The sequence below is a fragment of the Lotus japonicus genome, chromosome 2, assembly GCF_012489685.1.
Source record: "Lotus japonicus ecotype B-129 chromosome 2, LjGifu_v1.2".
Classification (NCBI taxonomy): Eukaryota; Viridiplantae; Streptophyta; class Magnoliopsida; order Fabales; family Fabaceae; genus Lotus; species Lotus japonicus.
Genome location: NC_080042.1, coordinates 31,959,674 through 31,980,429, shown reverse-complemented (window position 1 = coordinate 31,980,429; position 20,756 = coordinate 31,959,674). Strand labels below are relative to the sequence as shown.

Here is a 20,756-nt window from a genome sequence, read left to right as displayed (position 1 = left end):
CAAGTTCCAATTATGATGCAGCTCCTGCATACAGAGGGCAGTCAGAGCATTGAGGCTGCAAAGCAAAGGCTTGCTAGGAGGGTGGCTCTTCACGAACTAGAACAGAGAACTAAGCTTCTTGAAGCTATTGAAGAAGCCAAGAGCAAGAAAGAACAAGAAGAAGAAGCTGCACGTCAAGCAGCAGCTCAGGCTGAACAAGCCAGACTTGAGGCAGAGCGTCTTGAAGATGAGGCTGAGGCAGAGCGACTTGCACCAGTTGTGTTTTCTCCTGCTGCTTCTGCTTCCATTCCAGAACCTCAAGCTGCTCAGAATGTTCCTTCCAGCTCTACTCAGACAAGCTCTTCCAGACTCGACATCATGGAACAACGTCTTGACACTCATGAATCCATGCTGTTTGAGATGAAGCAAATGATGATGGAACTTCTGAGACGCACTGACAAACCTTAGTTTTTAGGATCTCTTCTTTTTCTTCTTTTTCGTTAACTTTGTTAAACTCTGTTTCCTTTTATTTATTTATTCTCTTTTGTTCGTTTGTGATTATATATGCATACATAACTATATACTTATGCCACATATGTTTGCTCAACTCGTTTTATTCATAATTGTTCTATGTTTACATCATAATTCTTTCCATCATACATTATTCCCTACATCTAGAATGGAGGATCCTTCCTCATTCTTCTGCATTCTTGGCGCTGCTCCACTCTTTCCTTCTCCGGACGATCCAGTGTATACTCTATGTTGCCGAGTTTGATGCTCAGCTCATCTCTCTCTAGACTATCTTCTGTCGTCTTGAGTCTCTTTTCCACAGTCTCCTTCTCTTCCAGCAGATTCAGCTCCCGCTGGCAAAGCTCCTGAATCTCCTCCACGAAGCAGAGGAACTCCTTCAGATCCTTCTCCATCTCTGGACCAAGATCTTCTTCCAGCAGTGTCTTCGTCAGCTCTTGTATGGTCTTTGTACCATCGGGATGCCTAATATTGAGGAACATATCTTCCTCAAAAGCCTTCCTTCTGAGCTCTTCTAATGCCATTCTGTATGATGCCATTTTTTCTTACTGAAAATTATTCGAGGTGTGAAGCTTACCTTTCTCTCCAACGCTTTTTATAGGCTTCACTTTCTCTCTGAAAGTTAATGCTATTACAGTTTCTCGAGGTTAAGTTCTTGGTAACTGACCCTTCTATTTACTCACTTGACCGGTGGTAAACGTTCATCCCTTGCATTAACTCTTCTATTTATTTTCGCCTAACTCTGATTCTTACATCGTTTTCATTTTCTTTAAACTTAGACCTTCTCTAAGGGGGAGTACCTTGTACTTCAAGCTAAGTTTTTCACACCCCAAGCTTTTTGCTTATGACAAAAAGGGGGAGTAAACCCAGTTTTTGATGTGTAAGATGTGTTAGTGTGACTTATTTTTCTTTTGGAGATTTTAAGAGTTCCACCTTCATGACCATAGATGTGTCACTGGGCAAATACAAGGAATACATTTCACTTCTTCTGAAGTGATTCTAAGTTGACTCTGATACCCAAGACTCTGATACCTTGTCCATGACTCTGATCACTTATGCGCTCTGATTATTCGTTTTTCATCTATGTCATAAGCTTTTCACTCTGAACTCTTATATGTTTTAGCTCAGAATCTAGACTTTACTAACGTTTTCATCAAGTATTAGATTCAGGGGGAGCTAAGCTCAGAATCAAGCAGCGACTTGAATTCAGAACGAGCAAGATAAACTATTCACATCAGGATAAGTCTTATTCTATATCTCTAAACTCTGAGTGAATTCAGTTTAATGTTTAAGAATTGTTCATCAAAAATCTTAGTTTTGTCATCATCATAAAGGGGGAGATTGTAAGATCAAGTTTTGATCTAGTAGTACAACTCTATGTTTTGATGATTACAAGTTAACCTTTTGATATGAACAATTGTGGTACTCTAACGTGTTTTTCTGAGTGTGCTATTTACAGGCTCTGACCTCAACTCAATCTCACACAAATCAGAAGCACTGTGTATAAAGAGTGACCCAAGCAACGCTTTCGCATTCACCATGTTCAGTATGAACAGTGGAAAAGCTTCAGAAGTTCTGAAGCTATACAAACTCTGATGTGGACTCAGTCGCTAGAAGCTCTGAAGATCCAGAAGTTCTGATAACCAAGAAACACTGAAGGTTCAGATGTTCTGATGGTGTAGAAGACTCTGAAGATCCAGAAGCTGAATAGTGGAAACTCTGAAGTCCAGAAGCAAGAAACTCTGAAGGCCATGTTCTTCCCTCTGAGTTCAGAATCAGAAGATACAATGGTCAGAGGATCTGTGCTTTCCCTCTGACTCTGATCAACCGGCGTCACAAGTTCCAATATGAAGTATTCCTCTGATCAGAAGTCTCCTAGGTTAAAAGGTCAAGTCGCTATCCAAGTACAAAAGCAAGTGTACCTTCCTGACGACCTACCTAACGTTCTCAGCCACAGCAGAAGCTGGATTTTCCAGAACTGCCCTCCAACGGTAGCATTTCCCATGCAACGCTCAACCCTAATCCTTGGAGTATATATAGAGGCTGAAGATTGAAAGAAGCGGCTAGAAGAAACTAGCAAGAAGCAATACACACGCGCAAGACATATTCAAAAATATTCTAAGCTTTCTTTCATCTTGTAATTTATTTAGTTTACACTCAGCTTATTTAGAAGCAAACCTTTGTAAACACCAACCTCAAACAATTGTTTGATTTTCCTTAAGGGACCGGGTAGGTCAGTATCCTTAAGAAGACTAAGAGAGTGAATCTTAGTGGTAGTTCCTTTAGGAGATCAAGGTTGATCGGATCCTAGAGAAGACTAAGAGAGTGAATCTTAGTGTGAGCTAAGTCAGTGTAATTGTTAGTCACTTGTAGGTTTCAAGTGCAGTTGTAACTCTTACCTGATTAGTGGATTGCCTTCATTCTAAGAAGGAAGAAATCACCTTAACGGGTGGACTGGAGTAGCTTGAGTGATTTATCAAGTGAACCAGGATAAAATCCTTGTGCGTTTTTTTTTTTTTTATCTCTTATCTTTTGCACTTGAGTTCTCGAAAGATTTGCCAAAATCTTTAAGGTGGAAGTTTTGTACTGAAAACGTTATTCAAACCCCCCCTTTCTACCGTTTTTCATACCTTCACAATAAAGGCTCGAACCTTGGTTCGACCTATCAAACATTCCCAAAACAAACCCGTCATTGCCATGACAAAGATAAGTGTAATCCACACTCCGAAAGTCGCATTAAATGCACGAATACAGTCAGCACATTTTAATCTTAAACACAAATAAATCAAGCTCTATTGAGCGATGAAACATTAATGCAGTGCTGCAAAACATAACCCTGTCATGTCCACTAGAAAGCGATAAGACAGAAACCAGTAAACGGCCGAAGCCTCTCAGAAAACGGAGACACACATCTCATATAAGTTCATTCGGCCGAAGCCTCCAGAAAACATTTTCTCAATTCCAAGCAATAATCAAAATCAAAGCAATATTCAATATAAACACAATAACCAAGTCGAATTGATCGACGCCTAGTAGCATTAGCTAGCAAGTAAGTTGCCCTAACCTCGAGTTGTTCCAGTCTTGCGGTGTAGGTCTCCCTCACAAGCTTGTTCAGTCAATCCCAAGGTTTCCACAATTGAACCTTTGAGCAAACAAAGCAATAATGAATCAACACAAGTCGATACAGTCGAAACAATCCTAACTAATGTTCGACTAAGCTCAAGAAGCTTCAGAGTACAACATTTAGGCACGAAAGGAAGGGCTTTCCCCGAATGGATGAGTTTTGACTCGATTCAGGTTTTGTACAAAAACACTTTATTCGCTAAAACGTGCATAACTTGAGCTACAGAACTCGGAATGACACAAAACCAGCGCCAAAATTTTGACAATTGAAAGAGCTACGCAATGGCTCAGGTAATAGAGACTCAAAAATTATTTTTGGACACGGTACCCAAGCAAATAGGTTTCGGCCACTATGGAAAATAGGGTTTTCGAGCTTTTTCTTCGATCTAAATCAATTCCTAGGTATTCTTAGGCGATATCTAGGCCAGGGAAACTCTCAGAAAAATTATCGGGTCGAAAATTGTCGCAGGGGTATTTTGGTCATTATTTTTAGCTCGGAAACTCAAAATCAGAATTTCGAAAAACAAATTTGATGAGCTCGATCCTAACGACATTTATAACAACTAATCCTAATGAAGCTAAGCTCAGTCGAGAGTTTTTGATCCAAAAAGCGGAACCTCTGTCAGAAAATGGGTATTTTCAGAAAACTTGACCTCTGCGACGATTCGACAGGATTCAGTCGAAAACAACTGGATATTCATGCTCTGGAGCACGTGGGCATTAAGTTTAGACACCAAAATCAGCTTATTTGGACAGTTTTACAAAAAGCTCCAAACTTTGAGCTCAGAAAAACATAGAAAAAGTCGACAGATCTGACGATCAGAAGTGAGGGATAGTAACTATACCTCGATGTCTACGCGTAGCAACGAACGGAACGACGATCGGTCAAGATTTGAAAAAAAATCACTTTTCCTCCAATCCTCCAAGAGCTCTCGGCCGTGTGTGTTGTGTTTGTGATTTTTTTTGTTTTTTTTTTCATTTTTCATACTATATATAGGAAATGGGAAATGCAGAAAAATGAGAAATTCGCGATTCCGATTTTTCCTACTGATTCCAACGTATTTTAGACACGATATTCTTCCCGCTGAATCTTCTAATTCTCCAAAGAAATATCAGTATGATTTTTGGTTTTCGAGGCTTGTTTTTAATGTTTACCGGCTTAAAAATGCACTTTATGCACTTTATGCTTTTGACCTCGGATGCAGAAACTTCCTTCTGAAGAAAGATTCGGAACGTCGATTAGAGTGGGCGTGCGCGGATGAAATCTTTATTTGAAGCTCCGAATAGAAAAAGTCTTCATCGTCCGTCGATTTTAGGGTTTTTGAACTATCAGGGATTCCGTTTCGGCAAACTTCCGAGAATTGGAATTTGACGTTCGTACATTCCAGGGTTTCGCATCGAAATACTTGTTTACTGACGAATAAGAGAAATTCTAACATTTCTCTGAAGATTTTTGGAATTAGTTTCCATCGCGTCCTAAAGTGTAAATTAGCTATTTACTAGTGTCTTTGACCTAAGATTAGGCGAATGTTAGTCGTGCTATACTTTTATCGGTTTTGATACAATCCTTGAACTTTTCCTGAACCTTCTCCTTCATAAATTTATTTCATCCAATAAACTCTTGTTCAGGTTTCCCTTCACGATACATCGAACTTATTCGTTAATAAGAAATTTCACTAATTTATTCTAAGCTTAAAATCTTGGGTCTCACACAGAACCACTGCCTCCATCAAGTCTGCCATCAAGTACCAATCTATGACAAATTGGTCAAGGAATTCTGGAAGCATTCCGACTGCGATGACACACAAGTGGTTTCCTACATTGCTGGAAGGAGGATAATCATTACTGAGAAGTCTACTGTGGATCTTCTGGGTGCACACACTGGAACAGGGTATAGACTCCAACTGACGGAATCAAAGGTGAAACCTTGAACCAAGGATGAAACCAACAAGGCTCTTTACACAACATACAAACCTGGCAAGAGCGACTACAAAGTGGTGGATCTTCATCCCAAGCTAAGAATCTGGCACAAGATTCTACTTCACTACATCAACCAGAGGCCAAAGGGAAGCTCTCCTGATTACATCAACTTCTGCCAGAAGGCGATGCTGTTCTTCATTCAGGATCATAGGAAGATCTGCCTTCCTTTCTTCCTGTTCTCTTACCTGAAAGAGTGCATTAGGAAATCCAGAACCACTGCCTCCATCAAGTCTGCCATCAAGTACCAATCTATGACAAATTGGTCAAGGAATTCTGGAAGCATGCCGACTGCGATGACACACAAGTGGTTTCCTACATTGCTGGAAGGAGGATAATCATTACTGAGAAGTCTATTGTGGATCTTCTGGGTGCACACACTGGAACAGGGTATAGACTCCAACTGACGGAATCAAAGGTGAAACCCAGAACCAAGGATGAAACCAACAAGGCTCTTTACACAACATACAAACCTGGCAAGAGCGACTACAAAGTGGTGGATCTTCATCCCAAGCTAAGAATCTGGCACAAGATTCTACTTCACTGCATCAACCAGAGGCCAAAGGGAAGCTCTCCTGATTACATCAACTTCTGCCAGAAGGCGATGCTGTTCTTCATTCAGGATCATAGGAAGATCTGCCTTCCTTTCTTCCTGTTCTCTTACCTGAAAGAGTGCATTAGGAAATCCAGAACCACTGCCTCCATCAAGTCTGCCATCAAGTACATCCCTTTTGGGAGACTGCTTTCAGATCTCTTCATTGAGAGAAAATTCATAGAAGATCTGATCAAGGCAGGATGCACAGAGGATCTGTCAACAATTGTTAGTGATGTCTTTACATCCACATCTTTGAAGAAGATGGGATTGGTCAAGAAGAAGGTTGCCCCTGCTCATGAAGATACTTCTGATGAAGTAAGACAAAGAAGGGTGCCTCTGAATGATTACCCTATGTGGTCCCAAGCTCATAACCCAGAAGCTATTTTGTGCTACATTGACGATCTGAAGAAACAAGGGTATGAGATTGATGTGGATGAGTTCTTCAGAAAATTGCCACCAGCTCCAGAGTTTGACTCTCCTCCCTAGAGGAAAGTTCAGAGAAAAATGGTCTTGGAGGAATCCTCTGAAGAGTCTGATGATCAGAAGAAGAAGAAGAAAGCTGACAAATCAAAGAGGAAGCACGAGGAATCCACCAAACCAGATGCTCCATCTGATGGTGATGCTCCTCCTCCAAAGAAGAAAAAGAAGCAAGTGAGGATTGTGGAGAAGCCTACTCGTGTGGAACCAGCTGCTCAAGTAATCAGAATGAAGACTTCTGCCAGAGTGACTCGGTCTGCCGTGCAATCTTCAAGTAAGTCTGTTGTTACTGAATCTAATGATGATTTAAATTCACTTGATGCACTCCCCATCTCTACACTCCTTAACCGCACCGCCACCCAACTCACTCCTATCCTAGAGTTTCAACCAGCTGAACAACCCACTTCTCCACCAAATTCACCAAGGTCTTCATTTTTCCAACCTTCCCAACAAGAAGCACCTCTTTGGAACATGCTTCAGACTCCACGTCCCTCTGAACCAACCTCACCCATTACCATTCAATACAACTCACTAACCTCTGAACCCATCATTCTTGACCAACCAGAACCTGAACCCAGACCTTCTGATCACTCTGTCCCCAGAGCATCAGAACGTCCTGCTCGTACAACAACTGATATAGATTCCTCAACTCCTTATACTCCTGTATCATTTCCTACCAATGTTGTTGATTCCTTACCTTCCAACAACTCTTAATCACTTCGTAAATTTCACGAAGTTAGGAAAGAAAAAGAGTCTGCCATTCCTGAGTACTACCTCACAGTACCAAGCCCTAGGAGATACCCTAGACCTAGACCAGAACGTCTAGTTGACCCAGATCATCCTATCCAGGCTGACCCCTTGCATGAAGCAGACCCTTTAGCCCAACAAGTTCAACCAGACCAAGTTCAACAAGAACCCATTCAACCAGAACCAGAAACCTCAGTGTCTAACCACTCTTCGGTTAGATCACCACACCCTCAGGTTGAAACCTCTGAACCAAACCTTGGAACCTCTGAACCAAATGTCCAAACTTTTGACGTTGGTTCTCCTCAAGGTGCCTCTGAGGCAAATAGCAGCAACCACCCCACCTCTCCTGAAACCAATCTCTCCATTGTTCCCTACACATACCTCAGGCCAAACTCTCTCTCTGAGTGCATCAGTGTTTTTAATCATGAAGCTTCACTGATGATTCGCAATGTGCAAGGTCACACTGACCTGAGTGAGAACTATGACTCTGTTGCTGAAGAATGGAATCGTCTGAGTACTTGGTTAGTTGCTCAGGTTCCTGTTTTGATGAGTCATCTCACTGCTGAAAGGGACCAGAGGATTGAGGCTGCTAGGCAGCGGTTTAACAGAAGAGTAGCTATGCATGAACAACAGCAACGAACTAAGTTACTTGAAGCTGTTGAAGAAGCCAGAAGAAAGAAAGAGCAAGCAGAAGAAGCTGCACGTCAAGAGGCTGCACAAGCTGAAAATGCAAGATTAGAAGCTGAGAGACTAGAAGTTGAAGCTGAAGCTCTCAGAGGTCAAGCTCTTGCACCAGTGGTCTTCACTCCTGTTACTTCTGATTCCACTCAAGCTCCTCACTCTGCTCAGAATGTTCCCTCTACCTCTTCACAGCCAAGTTCTTCCAGACTTGACATCATGGAACAACGTCTCAACTCTCATGAGACTCTGCTGCTGGAAATGAAGCAAGTTCTTCAAGAACTCCTGCGTCGCTCTGACAAGCCTTAGTTTTTAGGATTTCTTTTGTATTTTTTTCGTTTTTCTTTCTTAACTTAGTTTATTTTTTTTAATTGCATTATTTGCTCTATTTTGCTTACTCGTCGTTTATCATTGCATATATATATATATGACATTGTGTTTGCAAAATTTTTTATTCATGATAATTCATGTTTATTACATCATACATTGTATTCCCTACATCTAGAATGGAGGATCCTTCCTCATTCTTCTGCATTCTTGGCGCTGCTCTACCCTCTACTTCTCCAGGCGATCCAATGAATACTCTATGTTGTTGAGTTTGATGTTCAGCTCATCCCTCTCCAGACTATCTTCTGTCGTCTTGAGTCTCTTTTCAACAGCTTCCTTTTCTTCTAGCAGATTCAGCTCAAGCTGGCAAAGCTCCTGAATCTCCTCCACGAAGCAGAGGAATTCTTTCAGATCCTTCTCCATCTCTGGACCAAGATTTTCTTCAAGAAGTGTCTTCGTCAGCTCTTGTATCGTTCGTGTACCATCAGGGTGCCGTATGTTAAGGAACATGTCTTCCTCGAAGGCCTTCCTTCTGAGCTCTTCTAATGCCATTCTGCATGATGCCATTTTCTCTTAATTGGTATTAATCTTGTTGTGAAGCTTACCCTCTTCTTACTCGCCTTATATAAGCTTCATTCTCTCCTTGGAAGTTATTGCTCCTACAAATTCTCGAGGTTAAGTCCTTGGTAACTGAAGCTTCTCTTTACTCCCGTGGCCGGTGGTAAACGTTCTTCTTTTGCATTAACTCCCTTCTTTAATTCGCTTAACTCTCATTCAGGCATCGTTTCTTTCTCCATCTTTTCAAACTTAGACCTTCTCTAAGGGGGAGTACCTTGTACTTCAAGCTAAGTTTTTCACACCCCATATTTTTTGCTTATGACAAAAAGGGGGAGTACACCCAGTTTTTGATGTATAAGCTGTGTTAGTGTGATTTATTTTTTCTTTTGGAGAATTTAAGAGTTCCACCTTTATGACCATAGATGTGTCACTAGGCAAATACAAGGAATACATTTCACTTCTTCTGAAGTGATTCTATTTGACTCTGATACCCTTATTGTTGACTCTGAATACTTATGCGCTCTGATTATTTTATTTCATCTATGTCATGCTCCTTCACTCTGAACTCTTACATTATTTAGCTCAGAATCTAGACATTTCTAACGTTTTCACTAAGTCTTAGATTCAGGGGGAGCTATGCTCAGAATCAAGCTGTGACTTGGATTCAGAATGAGCAAGATAAACTATTCACATCAGGATAAGTCTAATTCTATATCTCTAAACTCTGAGTGAATTCAGTTTATTGTTTAAGAATTGTTCATCAAAATACTTGGTTTTGTCATCATCAAAAAAGGGGAGATTGTAAGATCAAGTTTTGATCGAGTAGTACAACTCTATGTTTTGATGATTACAAGTAAACATTTTAGTATGAACAATTATGGTACCCTAACGTGTTTTTCTGAGTGTGCTATTTACAGGCTCTGACCTCTATTTTATCTCACACAAATCAGAAGCATTGTGCATAAAGAGTGACCCAAGCAATGCTTTCGCAACATCAATGTTCACTCTGAACAGAAGAAATGCTTCAGAAGATTTGATGTCATACAAGCTCTGATATGGACTCAGTCACTTGAAGTTCTGAAGATCCAGACGTTCTGACAACCTAGACACTCTGAAGGTTCAGATGTTCTGATGGTGTAGAAGACTCTGAAGATCCAGAAGCTGAAAAGTGGAAACTCTGATGTCCAGAAGCAAGATGACTCTGAAGACCATGTACTTCCCTCTGAGTTCAGAATCAGAAGATACAACAGTCAGAGGATCTCTGCTTCCCTCTGACTCTGATCAACGAGCTTCACAAGTTCCAACATGAAGCATTCCCCTGATCAGAAGTCTACTAGGTTTAAAGGTCAAGTCACTATCCAAGTACAAAAGCAAATGTACTATCCTGACGACCTACCTAACATTCTCAGCCACAACAGAAGCTGAAATTTCCAGAACTGCCCTCCAACGGTAGCATTCCCATGCAGCGTTCAAACCCTAATCCTTGGAGTATAAATAGAGGCTGAAGATTGAAAGATGTTGTTGGAAGAATCTCACACGCGCAAGCTACATTCAAACTTTCTAAGCATTCTTTCATCTGAATTGATTGTGTTTACTATTAGCTTTTCAGAAGCAAATTCTTTGTAAACATTCTTTCTTAAACAGTTGTTTAGTTACCTTTAGGATAACAAGTTTTATCGGATCCTAGAGAAGACTAAGAGAGTGAATCTTAGTGTGAGCTAAGTCAGTGTATTGTTAGTCACTTGTAGGTTTCAAGTGCAGTTGTAACATTTACCTGATTAGTGGATTGCCTTCATTCTAAGAAGGAATAAATCACCTTAACGGGTGGACTGGATTAGCTTGAGTGATTCATCAAGTGAACCAAGATAAAATCCTTGTGTGCTTTTCTATCTCTTATCTTAAGCACTTTGTTCTCGAAAGATTTGCTAAAATCTTTAAGGTGGAAGTTTTATTCTGAAAACGTTATTCAAACCCCCCCTTTCTACCGTTTTTCATACCTTCAATGATGTCCATTTTGACACAAAGTGACTTGATGTCACGACTAGTTGCTAATCAACTTTCTACGACTTGCGTCGATCACTCGCTCATCTCGAGTCTCGGTCATGAAGATATATCTCAAATATTTTCCCCGAGGTCCGGCTCGTTCCCGGCCTGAAAATACTTTTCGCCGAAAATGGATTCCTCTAGATATTCTAAGGCATGATGACTCATTCATAATCTCCAACAAGGTCTCGGTTAGCACTCTTTCCTCACATCGAAGTTTCGTACAAAACCTCTACGGCGTGCTAGAAACTTTCCCTAGCTTGGAAACGAAAGCACATTAATACTATAATCATTCTTCACCAAATCAAACATACATGGTCATAAGACATGATAAAGGTCAAATCCCCACTCTAACCCTAGCTATGCTTTTGTGTCGTTCGACGACGAAGTGCTAGTTTTTGAACATTTTTAAAAAACCCAATGAATCTAACGATGTCGTTCTATATTGCATCATGGTAAGATGATCTCATTTAGGTTGAGTCATAATATATAATCTTATATAAAACACACAAGTTACAACAATCACATCAATTCACACCCAATAGTCGCACTTAGACAAATACTATATTTGATTAATTAATCGTATAAATATATGTGTCTTACTGATTTGAACCGCCGCAAATTGGTACTAAAACCACACAAATCACTGATTTTATTGTAGTGTCTAATTGTGGTAAATCTAATAACTAGAAAAAAATAGTTGACATTGAAAATCTACTCACATTGAGAGAGGAGAGAAAAAAATGATAGATATGATTGATAATAATATGTTAGAAAAAGAAGAAATAAATAAGAAGAAAAGTTGGATTTTTTTTTGGATAAGCAAAATTATAATTATGGAAGTATAAGGGGTACTTCAACCCTTGGTAAAGAGTACAACAAGAGAAGAAGAAAGGGGAAAAGAGTGTTGAAACAACAACACTCAGCAGAAGCTAAAACAAAGGATACATTCAGTTAAACAAGAACTGATTAATAAAAGCTACAGTGGGGAAAACAGAGCCTAATGAAAAACTACTGGACAGTAGCTTCCAAAGCAACCAAAATCCGTGAGAGAGGCCAAACAAATTGAGACAGGAGTTTCCCATAATGCTCCAAAAAGTCCCCTTGCAATAACCAGATTCAACCCAAACTAAAGAAGAGAAATGAAGATTGAAGGGTGAATTTTCCAATCATACATTGAACAATGAAAATCCTTCAGCCTTTCCCTTAGCCAGCTCCACGTTCTAAATTGGATTAGGTCCAACACGTTGTTAGCAATTGGAGCCTACCCTTTGAAGATGCATGCGTTCCTAGAAGTTCAAATGACCCAAATTGTTGCAGTCCACACGATCCACATCCCTTTCCTTTGATTCTGGTTTCAGCAAGGGAGAATATGTTGCAGGAAGTGCATCTTTGCATCCTCTGGTAGTGCAGTTGAAATTCCCAGCCATTGATAGATTGTCGTCCAAATGTGCCACGCGAAAGGACAAGAATAAAAAAGGTGAGCACTCGATTCCTCAACTGTGAACAAAGGGGACAAACACTTTCTCCACTGACCTGAGCACTACCCTATCATGCAACACCCGCCACACAAAGGCAACAACATTGGGGCAGGTATGTGCCATAGAGACTTGAAAATATCCATTTCATCAGACCTATGTGTTGTGCCCAGCAAAGATGAATACGCAGAGCAAACAGAGAAATTACCATCTTCACTAGATGACCATACCTATCCATCATCCTCAGATTCGTGTGGTTTAAAAGAAAGGAGAAGGGTCAACAATGAATGCAAAGAGGGTAATTCAGTATTGCTGAGTCCTCTTCTCCAACCGAAGTCCCAAGACCACACCCCCTCAAACCACTGTCCCATATTCATAATCAACATTCGTTTTAGTTGACAAGTTGTACAACCTAGGAAACTTATCCCTCAAAATCCAATCATTAAGCCACACCTCTTCCTAGGATGAGACCTCATTTCCACGCCTCACTTTTCTATGTAAATTTGCATCAAACCATTGTCCATCCCCTTCTAGAAAACAGGTCTTCCTCAAATCCTGCCACCAAATAGAGCCCTTAAAAGAATTAGTCTGATCATACTTCTTCAATAGCACCTTTGCCCAAAGACTACCTCTCTTCGTAAGAAGTCGCCAACGCCCTTTTCCCAAGTGAGCAATATTGAACTTCCCCAATCTTTCACTCCCAATCCTCCATCCTCCTTTGGCAGGCAAATCTTCTCCCAACCCAAGCAATCTTGTTATTTTCCTCGGACCCTCCCCAGAGAAAGTTCTTCATGATGCGATGGCAACTCTTGATAACACCAATCGGGGCCTTGTAGAAAGAAAGATAATAGAGAGGGATCGAGGAGAGAACACTCTTGATTAAGAAAATACGTCCCCGGAAAGAGGTGCACTTGTGTTTCCACAAAGCTAGTCGTTTTCTCACTATATTTCTCACATGATCCCAAAAGGAGATCCTACGATGGTTGCCACCCACCAAAACACCCAAGTATTTGAAAGGCGTAGATGATGTTCTACAATGAAGAGATGAGGCAAATCTTGAGAGTTCACCTTCCTCCACCTTTAACCCCACCAATTTGCTCTTGTAGAAGTTCACTTTAAGGCCTGAAACCATCTCAAAGCACCTAAGAATGCACTTAAGAGTCTCCACATTTTGACCGGAGGCCTCCCTAGTAAATAAATTATCATCCGCGAATTGTACCATCGACATAGAAGCTCCATCATCCCCACCAAAAGAAAACCCTCTGAACCTGTTAAGATCCACCGCCCTTCTAAGAAGACCATTTAGACCTTCGACCATAATGAGAAAGAGAAAGGGTGCCATGGGATCCCCTTGACGGAGACCTCTACACATTTTGAATTAAGTAGTCGGGCTTCCATTAAGTAAAACACAAACTGAGTTGGATTCTAGACATCCACGGATCCAACATATCCACTTATCACAGAAGATCATCCTATGAAGCATGTAGTATAGGAATTCCTAATTCACCGAATCATAAGCCTTCTCATAATCCACCTTGAACACGATTGTTGGCTTCTTCTTATGCTTAGCTTCCGAGATGACCTCATTGACAACCAACACACTATCCAACATATTTCTTCCCCTAAGAAACTTCTTGACATGCTATTTTACGTCACTTGGATCATCAAGCCACGAACCGTCCACATGAAGTCCTATTAGAGCATTCTTCCTCCTCTTCTAGTTAATGATCGAATGGAAGTATTTGGAATTTGAATCACCTTCTTTAAGCCACCTAGATCTTGACTTTTGAAATAAGAGAGATTCGTTCAATCTGGTCACCTTCCATAGTTATGCCTGCAAGACTTTCCTATCTTTAGCCTCCTCCTCATTCAATGCTCTTTCCTTAGCCTTGTTGTCCAAGTCTTCAAATTTCCTTACTAGTTCAGTTCTCTGATTATTCAAGTCCCCAAACACTTCCACGTTCCAATGTCTCAACCGAGCCTTGAGTTCCCTTAGCATTTCCTTTAGAGCGAAAGCCCCCAAACCTTGAAATTGAAGTTTGGACCATTCCTCCTCTACATACCCTTTGAACCTTGAGTCCTGAATCCAACAATTAAGGACCCTAAATGGTTTTGGGCCCCAATTAACTGTGGAAGAGCAAAGGAGTACAGGGCAATGGTCAGAAAAATCTCTACTTAAGACCTGTTGGTAGCAATTAGGCCACTCCCCAAGCCACTCCATCGTCACAAGAGCCCTATCCACTCACTCATACTGAATGATCCTTTACTCTAAACACATAGAAGACACCCCCCCTCTGTTTGCAGCTTGCGAAAAGACCCAATCAAACTCAGAATCACCCCTCAGTGCACGAGACAGGCTTACCTCGATCACTTTGAGTTTGGTCTCCTGGTTGCAAACGAATTCAACCTCCTCCTTGGAAATAAGTTCCCTAATGACCCTCCATTTAGTTATGTTACCCAAGCCCCTGGCGTTATAACTCAACATCTTCATAGGTTTGAGTCGGAAGAAAAATATGGTGCAAGTGCAAGAAAATTGTAGTAATAATTTGTGTTTTTACAAAAAAAAAATCGTTAAGACTTACATTCTTATTGGTCAAACCCCTACGAATTAAAGTTTAGTGCGCCAACTGTGGGTGATGGATATAATGTTATGACTACCAACTGTAAGAGAAAAAAAGTGAAAATAAAAAAGAGCAAGGGAGACCCAAACTTTACCCCACCACATAGTATCCATTTGATTGAACCAAGCATCACCACTGAATAAACACAAATAAGGGGATGGGTCCTGCAACCACAGGACGGTCTTATATTAACCACACCAAACTTTACAATTAATAGGATTCGGTTCGGTGATGCATGCTAGAATACAATACATGTATTGGTATTTGTAGCCATGGACTAATATATCTAATACAACATCTTCCAAATCCAAAACATATCCATTTTTCCTTCTCCTATTTTACATTTCTAAACAGGAAACAAAAATAAAATTAAGCATGGAAGAAGCTCCTTCAAAATCAGTGGAAACCGCCGCCTGGGGGAAGACTCGAAGCCTTGGCCACATCAGCGGGCTTCGGAGTCGGCAGCAAGACAATTGCCATTATGGCACTGACGGCAGCCATCACTGCACCCACCACGAACGCCGGCAAGTTGCCACCACCAAACAAAGCATCCCAAGGTCCACTCAATGTTGACACTAACATCTGCATATATACATGTTATAGACCATAAGTCAAATAACTCCAAAACAATAGTTTTGTTTTGCTTGAACAAATCATTGAGGGTTTTGATTTTTACCTGGGGGACGACAATTGCAAGATTCAGAACTCCTAAAGATAAACCTGAAATTTTTTATATAGAGGAAAAATGTCACAATTTTATTTACATGGCTATAATAACTGACCCACTTAATATAAGAAAAATACATTTAGAAAAAACAATAAATATAAGTTTTGAGATCCTTTACCTTGACCGGCCCCTGCAGCGCTGGAGTATATAGATGCCAGAGCAAAAGGAACACTGAAATTAATCTGGACATATGAACAACAAATGGTGTATTAGTTTTCTGCGCCACACATCATTAGCTCTTAAACTTTTCCCACGCTTCTCAGTTTAAAACCAATCATTATATTAATTGTTTGAAAATCAAAATATGTAAAAATGAATAATCAATGATAATGATAAAAGATAAAAGATAAAGGAGGAAAATATTGTGAAGAAAACACGTGATGGAAAATATAATACCTATGACAATATTACAGTTGATTTTCAAACATGTTCACTAAGTGGGGCCGCAGTACTTTACAACACGGAAAATGTTTTCTTCACACCTCATTTTGAGGTCATTTTGAGGTGGAAGGAGGTGGAGAGGAGAGAGATAGGAAGAAAAGAAAAAGTAAGAGAGAGAAAGTATGAGATGTGATAGATGATAATAGGAGAGAGGTAGAAATAAAAATAGGTGGAAATGAAGTGTTTAAAAGATGAGGTGTGTATACAGTGGCGGATCTAGGACCCGGGGTCAGGGGGTTCAAATTTTTTAAATGAACACATCGGTAAAAATATAATTAAAAAAACTTTAACATGTTTTATACATCAGAAATTATACAAGTCATAGTTGTGCAAATAGGTGAATTTTTTATGCAAATAGGTGCAAAACTTGGTTTACTAGTATAATTTAAAATTTTCAGGGGGTTCAAAAAAATATTATATAGGGTAAATAATTATTATAGCTAGGGGGGTTATGTGCAATTTTTTTTTTCCAGGGGGTTCAATTGAACCCCCTCACTCTAAGCTACATCCGCCACTGTGTGTATATATCATTACTTTTTACAACACCTACAACACTACTTAGGAGATAAAAAACATTTTCTATACAAAAAGTGGAATAATGAATTATTAATCAAATGGAAAATAAAACCTGCACTCAAGTCAGCAAGTTATGGTGAAGTCAAGTGACAATAATTTTTTTTACGGGAAAACGGAAAAAACAAAAATACTTCACACAAATTTATATTCACTAAATCTATGTTCTTTTAAATGGAAAATGTTTTTTCACACAAATTTTAGGTGAAAATGCAGAGGAAAGTTAAAATATAAGGTAAGAATTTTTTTTGGTAGATTAATATAAGGTAAGATAGTATCAAGATACTCAGACGTCAAAATGATATTTTATTGCATTTTACAATGAAATTATTTAATGTCAATTAAAAATTCATAACTGATATATAAGGGGTTGTCTAAATTACCCATGGTAGAATTTGGGTTAAATAACCCATGATCTAGGTGGACCAATCACATTTAAGATAAATTAGTTGAATTTTTAAAATTTATTTATTAATTTATTTAGGGTTAAATATGATTTAGGTCCCTGACTTATACACATAAATATAAAATGGTACCCAAAAATACACAAAAGCTTTAGTCCTTAATTTTTTTCACATCTATTTCAGTCCCACAAAAATATCTCATGGTTTGTATTTGCCATAGTTTGTATTTAGCAAAGATAATACCACGTAGCTTCACCTTGCCATAGATTGCTCCTCCTCGTTTGTACTTAGCAAAGACAATATTACCACGTCAATTTCATACAGATGTACCATGAATTTATGAAACATAAAAAGGTGAATTCACGAAGGGTTGCATAAGATAGTTAAGTTACCCATGGCTGCGTTCTTTGATAACCCCATGGTTGCATAAGCTGGACAATGATTTCAAGGTGAATTTTTAGGTTTTGAAATAATTGTGTGGGGAGGAGGACTAAATTTAAGGGAAGAAAATTTTGAGGGATCAAAATAGATGTGAAAAATAATTCAAAGGCCTAAAACCTTTGCGCTTTTTTTAGGTACCATTTTAGATTATTTGTATAAGTTAGGGATCAAAAACATATTTGACTCTAAATAAATCAATTAATAAAATATAGAAAATTCAACCAATTTATCTTAAATTTTATTGGTCCACCTAGATCATGGGTTATTTAATCCAAATTTTACCATGGGTCATTTAGACAACCCGTATTATAAAGTTATAAATATTTTATAAATAAATTTTTAATTGACATGTCATAATTTCATTTACTGAAATAAGAAATGAGACACAATTTAAGAATAAAAATTTATATTCGAATGGTAAGGGTGAAAGAGAAATTAAGAAGTGGAAAAACATGTAAAGTTCCTATTAATTGTTTGAAAATCAAATTCAGTAAAAAAAAAGTTATTTCATTTGCTAAAGACGAAAGAATAATATTCGAAGTACTTGATAAAAAATAAAAAAGGAAAATAATTGTGAGGAAAACACATGTCATGGAAAATATGTACCCAACTAGAGTCAATTTCAAACTTGTTCAATGAGTGGGGCCGCACTACTTTCCAACACCTACCAACACTAGCTTGCTACTTAAGTTGAGTAATGAATCGTTATGAAATGGAAGAAAAACATGCACTACAACAGTCAGCAAGTTGGTGAAGTCAAGTGACAAAGATTTTTTACAGGAAAAAAAAACAATGTTTTAATTGGCCACTTTCATATTTCGATGTATAAAAATAATTGGCCACTTTAAAGAAGAACGAGTTAGTCATAAATATATAAAAAATAAAAATAAATTTCATCCAATCATATCCACTTAAATGAGGTGACAAGATATTAGAGGAATTTACCGCGAGAGGGATTCCCATGACACCAAAGAAAGCAATGGCACCAGCCTTGACACCGGAAGAAGGAGCACCGACGGTGGCGCCGCCGCTGATCAAACGGTCATGCTCCGCCGTCTTAGTAATGAGCACGGTCATGGCCATGCATATAGCCAAGATGAAGTTCACAATCCCCCACAAGTTCTTCACTCCGCCAAGAATCCTCCCTAAAGGCTCCACCGCCAGCGACATGAAAGCCAGCACCACCGCGTTAATCATGAGCCCCAGCGAACCGGCACGGACACCGTCATCATACGCCTTCTCGCCAACAGCGCCTCCGTACACCTCCCGACCCATCCAGTCAGTGTCGAACAAGAAGAAGGGGAACCACGCGACCCAGTTGACGGCGGTCACCAACATCAGTATCCACATAGGCTTCTTCAGCTCCTTGAACGCGCCGAACAGGTCCCCGAAACAGGAAACCGGGCTGTCAACGTCAGCGGCCGGTTTCTTGGTGAGCGGGGTGTCCTCCACATAGATGAGTGCGGCGATGGACAGAATTAGGAGGAGGAGGATGGAGAAGAAGAAACAGCTCTTGAGGTTCGCGCAGAACGACGGGCAGGCATCTGTCACTGTGAAGGGGAAGATCTTGTGGAGACCGCTGTAGGCGCCTGCCGCGTATCCGAGCACGTTCCCGACCGCCATGAAGAACGAGAAGAAGCCCATGGCTGTCCGCGTTTTCTTTTGATCGCCGGCCGCAAGATCACCGAGGAAGGCACGACAAGGACCCTACATGACCACCACATATACAAATTATTATAGTGTTTATGAAATCAAGATAAATATGGCTAAATGCAACTTCTCTTAGCTTTTGCATTCGTAGACAGAGATGTTGAACGAAACATGTTTTATGATTTAAAACTCAAGAACATATATATGAAATATAAGAAATAGAGAAATAGATGTTATATATATGTGGATTAAAACTACTATTTAGATGCTTAACAAATTGAATTGGTCCACAAAAATGATGACTTATGAGGTCTACACTGCCATATAGAGAGTATAATTTTAGCCTCATTCATTTTAATTATTAGAAGAAGATTTGTGTAGTTAAGACCTTGATAGAAGGTAACGTAATGTATAAAATAAGATATGAATGGAAGAAGAGGTTAGTTAGAAATCCTGTACCTGAAGCATGTTGTTGGCGACATCAAGGATCCAGAAGCCAAAGACAAAGATGGCCACGGCACGGGGGCGGGTCTTCTTAGCTAAGTCGTCTCCCATGGAGTGGCCGATATCGGCAGCGTAGCCGATGAGGAAGACGGAGATGGCGACGGCAACCGCACCGGCTAGAATGAAGGGGCGACGGCGGCCGAAGCGGCAGGTGGTGCGGTCGCTGTAGTACCCCACAATGGGCTGGACGAGGAGCCCCGAGACAGGGCCACAGAGCCAGATGAAGGAGGCCCAAATGTGCGGGACGCCGAGCGTCTGCACGTAAGGGGTGAGCAGGGAGAGCTGCAGGGCCCAACCGAACTGAATGCCGGCGGCTATGGAAGCCACGGCGATCATCTTGCGGAGGGGGCTGGACTGTTGCGGTATATGAGCCTCGATTTGAAGGGAGGAACCCTTGGTGTCAAGGTGGTTGCTCTTGGTGGGAGACTCCATGGTGATGGTGGTGGAAACCTGCAGAGAGAGAGAGAGAGAGAGAGAGAAAGAGAGAGAGGGGGGAGATGAGTTTGGGAAAAATGAGGGAGCTCTCTTGAATTTATAGGAATACTGGGGGATGGATGGGGGGTGAAAGGAGTAACCGAGAAATCGAGTGGATATGGCTGGCCATCCTTGTCATATTATCAAGCTAGGTTGATAAGTAATAGTGGGTCAGTGTGTTGTATTTTTGGTTTTGCTTGTTCACACCACAAATTCGAATAATTATATTGTTATTATTGTTTTCCGTTTGAATAACAAAAAATAAAAAAGGAGTTATGATATATACACACCTCTTCACTTCTTTTCTACCTTCATTTTTTATTTATTTCTATTTTCTCTATTAATCAAATCATTTATCACATCTTTACTTTCTCTCTCATTTCTTTATATCTCTCTCTTCCTACACCTCTC

At 40.0% G+C, this 20,756-nt stretch overlaps 1 protein-coding gene across 1 annotated transcript; it reads right to left on the bottom strand.

Moving 5' to 3' along the window:
* Positions 1-15,271: 15,271 nt before the first annotated feature.
* On the bottom strand, positions 15,272-20,480 carry LOC130736343 (sucrose transport protein SUC8-like; the record flags this gene model as incomplete). The annotated part of the gene is made up of 5 exons (XM_057588180.1): positions 15,272-15,713; positions 15,808-15,851; positions 15,977-16,040; positions 18,663-19,424; positions 19,827-20,480. Coding segments are annotated over 5 exons (1,710 nt in total), but the record flags the coding sequence as incomplete, so codon positions are not given.
* Between the last annotated feature and the right edge of the window lie 276 nt (positions 20,481-20,756).